Here is a 13419-nt window from a genome sequence, read left to right as displayed (position 1 = left end):
TATTTACAGGATCAACTTACACTGATGAAGTTGCATGCAGATTTTCAAGAACACAAATGCCCAGCATGGAAAGGCTGTGCACCAATAGACACCTGCCCCACCTTGGTAAGGTCTGAGGCCCAATGGGAACAGGGCTTGCTGGTAACTTCAGGTATGAGGAGGCCCTGGCATGGTGCCATCTGCTGACCCTGTCCCATCTTGTTACTTCCCAATGGGTTTTCTAGCAGAAGTGGGTGGCAGTAGTGTTGCAGTGGCAGGCAGTAGAACGGTTGAATGATGGTGCATTGCCTACTGATTTAATTACCCACAATCCTGATTCTAGGGCATTGTGGGTAATTTAAAATGTGGATCACAGACACCTGCTTTTGTTGACTAGATAAGCCCAAACCCAGGGCAGGCAGACAGGGAGGCAGGTGGGTCGAATTCCAAAGCAGGCATCAGTGCAGTAGGCCATGGTAGGGTGCTGGAACCTCAACAGCTGCCTAAGGATGTTGAGTACTGATAACTGGGCTAGAGGCACCAGGGCTTAATTCCTCCAAAGGAACCCAAAATTATCTCAACTCTGGAGGTAGCTGGAAGTCCTTGTCCCTAGTTCTGGGTATTTATTTATTTATTTATTTATTTATTTATTTATTTATTTATTTATTTATTACCTTTCTATATAGCCCAATAGCCGGAGCTCTCAGACATTCTCAGTAGTAGCTCAGTGGTAATATCTCCTACACTGTGGTGGCCCTTTCAGATATTCTTACAGCTAAGTGTTGAGGCCTAGCTTTGACAGGGCTGGACCAAGACATTTTGCTGCCTGGGCAAAGATAGCACCTTCCCTCCTTCAATATACAGAAGCTACCTGGACTGGCAGCAGAATTTAACTTCAGTACTTACAAGAAGATAGCATCCTTTGCTGCACTTGAGTACAGCAGACTAGCTTATTGCAGGGCGGCCTGTATAACACACACTTGCTGCCTGACATGGCTGCCTCACCCTGCCTAACGATAGGGCTGTTACTAACCACTGAAGACAGTTGCTGGGGCTGGACTCTGGTACAAATTAAGCCCTGTGCGGCACCACAGTCTTAACTGAAATTATACTGAGAATACAACATGAGATGCTTGAAGGGTTATTTCCATCTCCTGAACACAGCATCTCTGAAGGATGAGGTTTAGCATACATCTCCGGAAGCCTTTTTTCTAGAAATTAGGGCACATGGGCAGATGACTTTGGTCACTCCATATTATTTGAAGACAGAAATAGAATGCCTGTTAATTGAAGCCTCCACATGTATTTTTAAAAACAGCACTTCCCCACATCAGCAGAGAGAGCAACTTGGAATTGGTTTTATGTGCTGCTACTAACTGCATCCCACGGATGCAAATGCAAAGCACATATATAGACTGTTGCACTGGTCTGAGCTTATTGAATAATTCAGAGCATAAAGCATAACTTAATGCTTTTATTGTGCCAAAGGAAAAATGATTTATTTGCCATGGAGATCATCTTAGACTTGTCTCCCCAATTCCTTGCTTTCAGCCTTTCCAGTAACATGAGGCACTTAATCAATTAGAATTCTTAGGAAACCGAATGGCATAGACCAGTCTATATTTAGCAGCAGCAACTAAAAAGCAGCCGAATCAGCTGACTGGAAGCTGCTACCCTGATGTGCAGCCTTGGTTTAGACAGCACATATTCAGTGCCGGAATCAAGGAGAACAGGCAGGAGAAACGCTCAGCTGGGAGGCTTGGAAACTGTCAAGCTGTACCTGCAACAAACATACTCAGGTAAGAAAAGAGAAGGGGCATTCCAGTGGAAAATGTGGTGAATCATAATAAATGCTGTGATTAGAATTCTGAACTCAAAAAAGAAAAACTAAACGTACAGGTATGGAGAGGCCATTAATGCCAGTGTAGCTGCTGCTGCTGTTGTTATTGTTGCAGTCTAGGGAGCCAGAACCCAAAGAGCGTAACAACAGAGGCCATCTGCCAAACAGGTGACCTCTGGAGCAATCGTGCCTGTGAGATCTTCTCCCTAGCCTGCTGGTCCTATTGATTTAGTGATGCTTAGTACCATACAGGATTGAAAAGGTCAATTATATCGGGGGTTATATAAGCCATAAGATAAAGCAGTGGGGATGATATCAAAGAGAGATGGATGGAGCATCTATAGTTACTGTTCAGCTAAATTTGTTCAGCCTGCAAATATTTTCATTTTTTTCCTCATAGGGTTGCTACATCTTACCCAAGAAACTGGGAATGGTCTCTCACATTTCTAGCTAACGTTTCCATTGAACATTTCTTCAGTGGCTCGTTTTGCCCTTTCTTACAGGGCTCCTGTAGTCTTCTTTGTCCCCTCACTTGCTGTGTAGCACAGCTAGAGGCCTGCCTACCACAGAAGGTGAGGAAAGGACCACAGAGAAAATGGGTGGGTGAGTTGGCCAGCTGCTTTTCCTGGCTCAACTGTAGATTAGAATTATCAAAGTCCTGTAACCAGGGTAATCATAAAGTCTTATCAAACTGAATGAATCTTGAAGGATTCTTCAAAGCAAATAATCTTTGAAGTGAATAGACAGTAACAGCTTGACTGGTGTGGATGAACGTGGCTCATCCTCCCTAACTCTGGGAGCATGTCTAGATAAGGCAATATCCCAGGGATCGTCCCAGGATCATCCCTGTGCATCCACATGACACACAGGGCATCCCGGGAGCAGGGAGGGACGATCCCACCCTTGCCCCGGGATATCGCCCTACCTTTTAATTCCGGTTTTTCCCACAGTTTTGGGATGATCCCGAGATTGCGGGACGTGTGGCCCACCATCACGGTTTTGTCCCAGCTCCTCGCGAGTAACCGCAAGGAGCCATGACCCGGGCACGGAGCTCTGCAAGTGCTCCATGCCTATTGGGGATGGGGGGGGAGTGGGATCAGGGCTTTTTTTTTAAAAAAAAGACTAACCTTTGGGCTGGAGCACTGGTGTGCTCCAGCTCCTGCATATTTTTTTAAAACGGCATCACACGCCGCATGTGGACTAGGGGGATGATCTCGCGATCATAAAATCGCAAGATCGTCCCCCCTCGTCTAGCCATGCCCTGTGAGTCAAAAAAGAGCTATACCTTGTTCAGTTTTAGACAAAAGAGCTGCAGAGCAAGGTCTTATCAAAGTAGGGAAGAGTAGATGTGGCACATATCCTCCCCATATCTGAGTGCAAAGAAATGTTTCCTTCTAAGGTGCAAATAATAATAATAATAATAATAATAATAATAATAATAATAATAATAATAATAATAATAATAATAATAATTTCTTACCCACCTCTCCACTTTGATTGAGGCAGGGAACAAAAAAAATACATAATATTCAATTAAAACATAATATACATTGTTAAAAAACATCCTAAAAACATTTTAAAAACATCTACACAACAAATTTAAGCTTGTCTGAATCTGTCATAGATTCCCTTGAAGTATCTTGGGAATGGAAGTTGGGTGAGATGTTTGAGGATTCTTTATTCAACGATGATGCTGATTAAAATGTGCACTGTTTTATGCCAAATATTTTGTTGCTGCCTGATTCTGAATCTTATCTCTAACTCTAACCCTGAATTTTGGCCCATCCTGTATACTAACAGTGAACTCAATTCTCCAAGTTTCACTCCTTAGTGATCCTAATGGCATCCACCAATTTGGGTGCTTTAAAAGGGGGTTGGAAGAATTCCTGGAAAAGAAGGCTGTCAATGGCTACTAGTCCTGATAGCTATATGCTGCCTCCAGTATCAGAGACAGTATGCTTATTTACACCAATTGCTGGGGAACATGGATGGGAGGGTGTTGTTGCCCTCATGTCCTGCTTGTGGGTTTCCCCTGGGCAGCTGGCTGGCCATTGTGTGAACAGAATGCTGGACTGGATGGACTGTTGGTTTGATCCATCAGGGTTCTTTTGATGTTTTTACAGTCATCATCCACACACAAGAGGGAGATATCAGCAGGCTCAGGGAGTCCATCAATTTGCAGGAGTACAAAAAAATCTTTAGGGAAAAATAAAACAAGTGGAGAAGGAAATTGCCAAACCCCAAAACAGCCCAATGAAGACTCAGCATGTTCATTGGGATTGGAATACTGTCTGAGCATTGTGGGGATTGACGAAAAACTAAGTTGGGGGCGGGGGAATGACACACTAGATCATTGTGAAAGAGAATGCGGCTGGTTGGCTGGAATTCAGAACAAGAGCATTCACACTGCACCATTTTGTTGTTGGTTCCACTTCTTAATAAATCATCTTTAAAGTTCTTCTTATCCTGGGCAGCACAGTTTCCTGGTTTATTCCCAATGAATGAACCCATCCCTGGCAAGCCAGATTAGTCTCCTGAATGAGTGAGAAAGATTTTTCAGAGTTTTGTAAAAGCAGAATCAATGCAAGCATGTCTAGATGCCCAACTTATTGCTTGTGGATCAAGGAAAGGGTGTTGAAACATAGCCTGAACAGAACAAGAAATTGCTACCATCCAAGAAATTGGATTTCAGCTTTTTAAAGAATGGACTTGGGGCAGGACAGTTTTGGAATTGTGGGAAATATGCCAGGCTCATGGGTGAAATTATTTCTTATTTATTTTTATAGCTGGCTGGCCACTGTGTGAACAGAGTGCTGGACTAGATGGACCCTCAATCTGATCCAGCATCAGGGCTCTTCTTATGTTCTTCATTGCCATTATTCCTTGCTGGGGCAGATGGGTGATGAAGTCCAGCAACATTTGGAGGGACAACAAGTTTCCAACTTTTGTCCTAGACCATGAATAGCAGTGTTCTGCTCCTACTCTAGGTTAGAGCTGCCCCAACCAAGCATGGATGGGGTAGAGGTGGGAAGTAGACCCAGTGTGCCAGACCTGAGGGAGCACTGGCCTGACAGGAGGAATGGGGCTTTGAAGAGCTCTTGTCTTCAAGTGGTGGGACATTACCTATAATGGTGTTGTACTCCAACTTAACATGTTTCACACACACACACACACACACACACACACACAGGAGAAAGAGATAGAGAGATAGACTGATAGATTATTAATAAATGATAGATAATCCTCTGCATAATTAAACTATGGAACTCACTACCACAAGATGTAGTGATGGCCACCAAGTTGGATGGCTTTAAAAGGGGGTTGGATAAATTCCTGGAGGAGGAGGAGGAGGAGGAGGAGGAGGAGGCTATCGATGGCTACTATGGCTTTGTGTTACCTCCAGTAGCAGGGGCAGTAAGCCATAATAATAATAATAATAATAATAATAATAATAATAATAATAATAATAATAATATAATACATTTATTTCTTACCTGCCTCTCCCTTTGGATTTAGGGGGAGAACAACATTAGTACAACAAATCAACACATCTTAAAAATATACACCAATTGTTGGGGGACATGGGCAGGAAGGTGCTGTTATTGCATCTTGTGGGTTCCTGGTCGAAAGCAGGGCTCTTCTTATGTTCTATGTTCTGTGCAAAAAGCTGCCTGTAATAAGCAAATAAGGTATAAATGGACAATGCTTTTTATAAATAAAGGAAAGTGGTTTTTGAGAGCACCCACATGCATATACACCTACTGCCTCTTCAGAACAAACTTTACATATATTATCTTTACAAAATGTTACAGTTTCAGCAGCATCTTTGCAATGCATTCACATTGGCTAATGATATCCTGCATATTCTTTACAGACATGGCTCCTCGAATAAGACTGAACTTAGCAAAACCTCTTCCAACCATCAGTGAAGCCTTTGAGGATATTATAGAAGACATAACTAGCAACACAAAGGGTTTGGGGAATGTTTACCTGAGCCAAGATTCTTGTTCTGGTGAAGACTACCTACAGTCTATCTGCCACCTGTCAAGACCTACCTTTCCAATTCCACCAGAAAGTAAGTGTAAAGTCCAAGACATGGACAAACCAGGGATGCCGCACAATAGTCACAGGGTCCTAAACTTGCCTGAGACACCAAAATTGATTTCCAGATATACCCTTCCTAATATTATGTCATTAGAAAGAAGTAGCTTTATTCTGGATTGTATCAAAACTTACTCCAGCTCTAGGGTGGACCCACTAGAAGAGCTGTATACAGAATCTCAGAAGATTCAGTGGAGAAGATGTCCTAATTGCAGTGAGCACAGTGGTATTGACTATTCACAGCACAACGTTCATAGCACCAGTCTGTTTCTACCTCAAGAAAAAGCTATGGCGAAACAAGACATTGTCAGCTTCCCCAGGCTTCCCTCCCCAAGACCGCTGCAAAGAGAAAATAGCTGTCCAGAGCTAAAATGTCTGAAAAACCAAGGCAGGGTGCCAACTCTGGAAAGTAGTTCAAATGAGGAAGAAAACAACCCCCTCCTCGTGAATAGTAAATCGATCTGGCTGCACTCCCCAAGAGGAATGCCTCTGAGTGCCAAGATTTTGAGTTCTTCGCAAAGAGGACAGCAGACTCTGAAGACAGTGGCCTGCCCTGAAAGAGAGCGACTGAGGCCTTCCATTAATAATCTAAAGGTGAAGGAAGAGGCAAGTAACCAAGAAGGCTGCGTGGGCTACTTCCACGTGGATCAAAAAACCATGAGCCGTGGCTGGATTTCACAATACCAAAGTGCTTGGAAAAAAGCCAAGGTGAGAGCTTGCCTTCTCCCTGCCATTGCAGAATCATGAATTGCTATTTTATTTGAAGAAAATGTTGATGGCAGATTTTCCTCCTACTTTGAATGCATTCTGCAGGGTGTTGTTGATTTTTAAAAATGGCACAGAATGCTTATTTACAGTCAACATCGGCTGCACACAGCATTGTGCAAATGACCTGTGCTAAGCTTCAGAGAATCAAGTGAGGGGAACAATGAGCAGTGCTACACAGAGAGTGCATTGCAGGCTCAGTTTATCTTAGATATTCAGATAATGAACTGTAATTATGATGATCCATTTTGTAACCCATTGTATCTTTTGGCTGTGTGAAAACAGACAAGCCATGTACTAACTACATATTTTCAGCTCAGTAAGGGGCTGGAACAGTGGAAACATTTCTTGATAGGAGAATTTTGGATTCTGCATGGGCCGGTCCTGCAGATGATGGGTGCAAGTATTTCTAAAATTCACCTAGGAAAAAGAGTGGAAATGCATAAGCTTCTCCCACCCAATGGACAGCTTTGGTTTTGTTAACAAAACCGCTACCAAAAAGTTAGTCCAGAAGAGCCCAGAAACACAGGTCTAGTGAAGAAGAACACAAGAAAAGCCCTGTTGGATCAGACTATTTAGGCCAGCACCCTGCTTCACACAGTGATCCACATCAGATACATCTGGGAAGCCCACAAGCAAGGAAATCACCCTCTCACATGGTTCCCCCCCCTCCCCAGCAACTCGTAATGTGCTTCCACTCAACCTCACAGTACCAGCAGCCATTTTGTATTATGTGCAGTACCTAAAAGCCACTGCTAGAAGATCCATTAATTTGTCTAATCCCCCTTTAAGAGACTGGACATCACCACAGCTTGTGGCAGCAAATTCCATCAATGAATTATGAGTTGCATGAAGAAGTCATTCTCCCTTTGTCTGCTTTGCTCTTTGATTTTACCAGGTGGATTATATTTACATTCAAAGAAGCAGCAGTGTAAACTACTCGGCATCAGCTTATAGACAGCTCCTATTAGCCTCTGTTCTTTCTCTCTCACTGCTGGGAGGCACAGCGTCCTCTTATTTTAGGGCTCAGGCCCCTCCACTCAGCTACTTGCTTAGGCCCCACCTTGAGAAGCAGTAAAAAAAAAAAAGTCCTTTAGCAGACTATTTTCCTCCCTGGTATGTTACATCAGCTTAGGGAACAATCCTATGCGTGTTTATACAGAAAAAGGTACTATAACTCCCAGCATTCTGGATATATAGGCATAACACTGTACTTTCCTTATTGTACTGAAGCAGAAGAATGGGCCCCTCTTTCTGTTAGGAAGGGAACGACCTATGCTCTGCCCAGTGGATAGAAGCAAGTACAGGAGTTGCCAAATTTTTATGTCTAGCCATAACAGGTGCCCCCCACCCCCAGCAAAGTTTTTGACCCTGATATTTCAAGTCCTGTGTTTAACTCATATGTGGCTACTGATCTGCAACTAGAAAAAAAATGGTGACTGAGTTTCTTTTCCTTTTGAAGGGTGGTGGTGGGGGAACTAAGCTAGACGTGTCTGGAAGTCACTGCTAATTTTCCCTGACATAAGCTATTGGGAGAAAATCCTGCAGTCTTTTCTTGCAAGTATTCTCTTGCTGTATGTCTAATACAACTGTTTTGTAATTTAGATTTTAAAACATACACAACATTTCTGCATTTTCAGTGGCAGGACAGCTGGCAGTGTGCCATTTTTGTGAAAGCATGTTGTATTACTTCATCAACATTATTAGCATATTATGTACAATACCTATTATAGTACATGTGTCATCAAAGAGCTGCGTCACATCTTATCCAATCAGTTAGCACTCTACAAATGCCCATGGTGTATTCTGTTACTTGTGGTTCTGATACACACATCCTTTCTTCTTCTTTTTACTGTACGAACTCAGGATTTGTATGTAGCATGCACATACAGTCAAAAATTGTGTACTGCTTCTATTTGTTGCTGGGTATAGTTTGGATATATAGGCATATATATCCATCAACTTTGTAAGGTTTGAAATGGTTGTAAGAACAATGATACTGTTGCCATTTTGTGCTGTTGACTATTGCTAGTGTTGCCAGTAGAGGCATTTAATTGGTGTGTTATTCTTAGAGAAATTAGATGTTAAGAATGTCAAATCGTAGGGGGGAAATTACTAACATACAAAAACTTCTCTCGCCTCATATTGGAAGAGATGATTTGAACATTAACTCTGCCATCCACGTTAATATCTGTTGTCTGCTGATGAGGAATCCTGTTTCTAGCAACCTCCATGTGGAGAAATCTCAGAAAATCACTATGTAGAGTTGGAGATAGCTTAGTTCCAGTCCAAATACAAATCCAGCAACAGATTCAGCTATTTTGGTTTATATTTGCATTAGTATATGAGATAGGATGGACATTACATCACTGCAGATGGGGTGGGGATTTTTCTTTTTTAATCTCTCCTTTGTTCAAACAAACAAACACCTACCTCCGAATAGAAACACAGCATAGCAAACAAAAACTTGGATCTAACTTTTCTCTCTGATGTGCTAGCTTTCTAATGGCAAGGGTTTTTGTTTTTTTTAAGTTTGGAGGAGTATTCAAAAATAGTGGCCCCCACATGCAGTCTGAAGTGTTGTGATCCATTTTTCTGTATCATAGACCCAGCCTCAGTGAACTTTTTTTTAAAAAAAAAAAAGATCAGGGAGGGAACTTGGGGTGATTTCCTTTCCATCTTCGCTAAACATTTTACTGACTGTAAAAAGCTCCTTTATGTAATGAAGCTAAATCATTGTATTGCATTATTATATAAATTTGCAGTGAATCAAAAGGATGATTGCACAATGAGTGGGATATTTTTGTTTCCTTCCAAATGATCATGTGTGCCTTTTACCTGTCTGCCATGGACCACGTAACAAACATATTCAGATTTTTCTTAATGTCAAACCCTAAGATTATAGGGCACTGGAAACTGCCTACATTATGCATTTGAAAAGCTTAAAAGGAGCATCTCATCAAACTGAGCTCTATACTATATATTCTAATTTTAAGTTGTATATTTGCATTCATCAGGAAAGTTCTAAATGGAATAAATGTTCATTCATGCTTTTGGCTCAACCAATAATTGAACCAAAAAAGCAAGGTCAATTCCATGGTGTTTACAACTAATCAAGCTTGTGCAACCTTTGGGAACAACAAAATCAGCTACATGGTCCATAAATGTAAATTGCAACAAGAGTACCTAGAAAAGCTCATATCTCATTATCTGCAATGTCGTAGGTCTTTGTGAGCTGCCTTGGGGATTCTGTCATGGACCGAAAGGCAGGGTAAAAATAAAATGAATGTTATGCTTTAAAGCTTCAACCTACACAAAGCTAATTAGGAGTAAGTGCCGTGGTAATCAGCATGACGTGCTTCCAAGTAAACATGCATAGGATTACTAAGAAGAAACCTTTATTGCACTCCATCAGATTTCTAAGTAAACATGTTTTTAAGACTGGGATGTAACCCCCCGAAGAAATGCTGATAAATATGCTTTAAAAACAAAACCCTCAAGAAGATGCAGGTCAGGTATGTGGCAGCAATGGTCACTCAGGTGGCTTTGTACACTTTTAAAGTGCAGTTTGACTTCCCCATTATACCTGGAATATTTTTCTGCGCTACCATTGTGTTAAAAGTTGTGGGACTGCCATCCCCACCCACCCACCGACCCACCCTGCCATATGGCTGTGGACCTAAGCAAACATATTTGGAAGTATGTTTTGTGGACATCTGTGGGCATATACATTCATTGCTGACTCAGGACTGGACTATACTTCTCACACATAGTGATAATGATATCCATGATGGCCTTGAAGCTCCTATGTTGGGCGATTTCCTTTCCCTAGCACCACCACCACCTATAGGGGAATTTCTCATTCACTGGGCAATTCTACTTATGGGGCTTCGTATTTCCAGCAAATGCTTATATTTCAGGGCCAAAGGAACTCTCTGCCGCTATAACTCAGAATTCCACAAACGAATCCTTTTCTGCTGCCACCAATTCACTTAAGAACCTTCTAGTAACCTGGTATAAAAAGCATAGGGCTGAGATGGGCACTAACACTAAGGACAAGACAAACAAGTCAATTTATTAAAGGGATATTTTATATGTAAGGGAATGACAATAGTTACTTGGTGTTTTCAAAAGTTTGCTCAGTGACAGTTCTTAAGAGCTCAACAGATATTGTTGCTGCCACAAGTCTCTTACTGACTTCTTTTACCTCAGGCCAAAGTCCCTAAACCTCCACTCCAGCCAAATACACTCACAAGCAGTCTTCCTCTAACTCCCAAAGCTCCTCTGTTGTATTTCTGGCTGCTTGGCCAATTTATCTGGATTTTTAGTGCCAGCTTGTTTAATCTTCTCTTGGCAAAATCTTAGGGGAGCCTCACCTTTACCAGCCATGTAAGATTACCCCACATAGAAGGAATAACTTAATAGTCAGGTCTTAGCCATTCACTTTCTCCTGAGCTTTCTCCTAGTCCTTCTAAAACACCACCCACCCACTAGCAGACCTTCTCCCTCACTAACTACTGCCTGACTACCCCCCCAACTGTCAAGTCCTTAACTGTCATTTCCCAAACACTCTTTTCTACCTAGCTAGAATCCACAGCCAATTCAGAATCAAATGTACCTAGAATCATATAATCATAGAATAGTAGAGTTGGAAGAAGCCTATAAGGCCATCTAGTCCAACCTCCTGCTCAATGCAGGAATCCACCCTGACAGATGGTTGTCCAGTTGCCTCTTGAATGATCCAGGCACCATCTACGCAGCTGCTACCCAGCACTAGTTGAGAGAGTAAAATGTTCTTTTTGGGGGGTGGTAAGACGTATTGATAGAAGGGAGCAACATGATCCCTAAGAGGGTGCAAGGAGGGAAACCCTTCTGGGGAACACCAGCAGACAAAACCCAAGACAGCAGCATTTTGAGATCAATTATAGTGTTGCAATGGTAAGTAAAGCTTACTCCATGCTTCACTCTCCCTGTCCAGCAATGGTGACCAATCAAGGGCCACCATTGGCCAGAACACACCTCCGAAGCAAAGCTGAAGGATGGCAACAGACAGCAGATGCCATCGTCGCCTCGCTCCAAATAAAAGAAGTTGAGGTAAATCCTTTAAATAGGATTTTCAGGGGAAAGCCCTGGGATGGCTCCGCAATGGCTGCTGCATCATAGAAATGACCTAATGCCACTGCGGATCCATCCCAGTGCTTTCCCCTCATCAAGACACGCCCGGGGTCTTTTACTCTCTAGCGCCTGTTATTTCAAAGGGATTTCTTTCTCATGTAAAACCCTCAGAACTATGGTATCTAATGGGAAGTTGTTCACTTACATGGAGGAATAGAAGAGTGACTTTGGGAAGGTCAAACAGCAGGCCCGCCATATCCTATCCTAATCTGGTTTTGCATATAGGAGTTTCAAGTTTCAAAAGTGATTTGTTATGTGCCATTGGGGGTGGCTATTCAAACAAATACTTGTACACATGGAACACACGGAAGGCTCCTTGGTTCCTGAATTTAGTCTCTGTTCTTAATGTTGTTTCCACATCTGTAGTCCTCTTTACTGCTCTGCTGCAGTAGTCCCTCTGAGTCGGGAAAGAAGTGGTTTGACAATGACAGGCCTTTCAATAATGGCTTCCTATAGTTCCTCTATATTGAAAGACTATCTTCTTTTATATTATACCATCCATCCAAGCATTTGTGAAAAGCCAGTGCCGAAGTCTGCTGTGATCTATGTAAGATCCCAAAAGTTTGATAACTATGTATATGCTTTGAGAATTTATGCAAATAAACATTTAAAATATCTCACTGCTGAGATGCTTAAAATTACATTTCTCCTGTTGTGTCACAAAGGACAGAATGACAAAAGGGATTAGGGCTGTGCACCACCTTGGGCCAAATCCCCAAAACTGAGGCAAGGGGGCTGATTCGGCCAACCTAGCTTCGATTCCGAGTCAGTTCCAGGGTGCCCCGAAGCCAAAGCAGATTGATACCAAAGCTTCAGAGTGCCTTGGGCCACATCAGAGTAGCGCTGGGCCCTCCCTCCCACTGTCCCAGGAAAGCTGGCACAAGGCTGGCTGTGAGTCCATTGGACTCACCTCCTTCTCCCCATTCTCCCTGCTCACCTGCCGCCACCGCCGCATTTCTGCCTGCCACACCACTGCTGTGACCAGGAATAGCAGCATCCTCCTGAGAACCAGGACATGATTTCAAGATATTATGGGGTCTCTGTATTTGTATATTTATGGCTGTAAATTATGTCAGCCGTATGTCACCCTTTGTGGCTACCATAGTTTGTGGCTATAGATGTACTAAAACAGAGCCCCTGCGATATCAGGAGGATGACGTGTTTCTTAGTCATGGCGGCAATGTGGTGCAGCGTTGGGTGATGGCGGCAGCTATGCAGCAGTGGCAGCAGCTATACAGTGGTGGTGATGGCAGTGGCGATGCAGTAATGGCAGAGGGGATGAAGTAGCAGTGTAGCAGCAGCAGAAAGTAAGTGAGTAAATCCCAGCCCAAGCAGCTCTGGGTTGGGGGGGGAGCAGTGGCAAGGGTGCTACAATTAAATCCTATCCAGCTTGTAAATTTGCCCTGTTAGACACACACAAGACCCAGATCACAAGGTAAACAAGGGTTCCCAGAAGGGGGCAATACTGACACCCTTTTGTAAGCTTTAGAAGCCTCCTCTCTTTTGAAGGCCCTTCTGCTACAAGCTTTGTTCCTTTCTTGCTGAGCCTGCACTCTCTC

At 42.8% G+C, this 13419-nt stretch overlaps 1 protein-coding gene across 1 annotated transcript; it reads left to right on the top strand.

Annotated features, from left to right (window-relative positions):
• Window positions 1–1684: 1684 nt before the first annotated feature.
• Window positions 1685–6725, top strand: LOC134396753 (uncharacterized). The gene is made up of 2 exons (XM_063123314.1): window positions 1685–1778; window positions 5694–6725. The coding sequence occupies exon 2, from the start codon at window positions 5696–5698 to the stop codon at window positions 6665–6667; it is 972 nt and encodes a 323-aa protein (XP_062979384.1). The 5' UTR covers window positions 1685–1778; window positions 5694–5695; the 3' UTR covers window positions 6668–6725.
• Window positions 6726–13419: the final 6694 nt, after the last annotated feature.

The sequence above is a fragment of the Elgaria multicarinata genome, chromosome 3 (assembly GCF_023053635.1).
Source record: "Elgaria multicarinata webbii isolate HBS135686 ecotype San Diego chromosome 3, rElgMul1.1.pri, whole genome shotgun sequence".
Taxonomy (NCBI): Eukaryota; Metazoa; Chordata; class Lepidosauria; order Squamata; family Anguidae; genus Elgaria; species Elgaria multicarinata.
Note: the sequence above shows the minus strand (reverse complement) of the source record. Positions and strands in the feature narration are given on the sequence as shown.

Bases quoted from the DNA above. Each gene is read 5' to 3' on its own strand.
- LOC134396753 (XM_063123314.1), top strand. From the start codon at position 5,696: ATGGCTCCTCGAATAAGACTGAACTTAGCAAAACCTCTTCCAACCATC.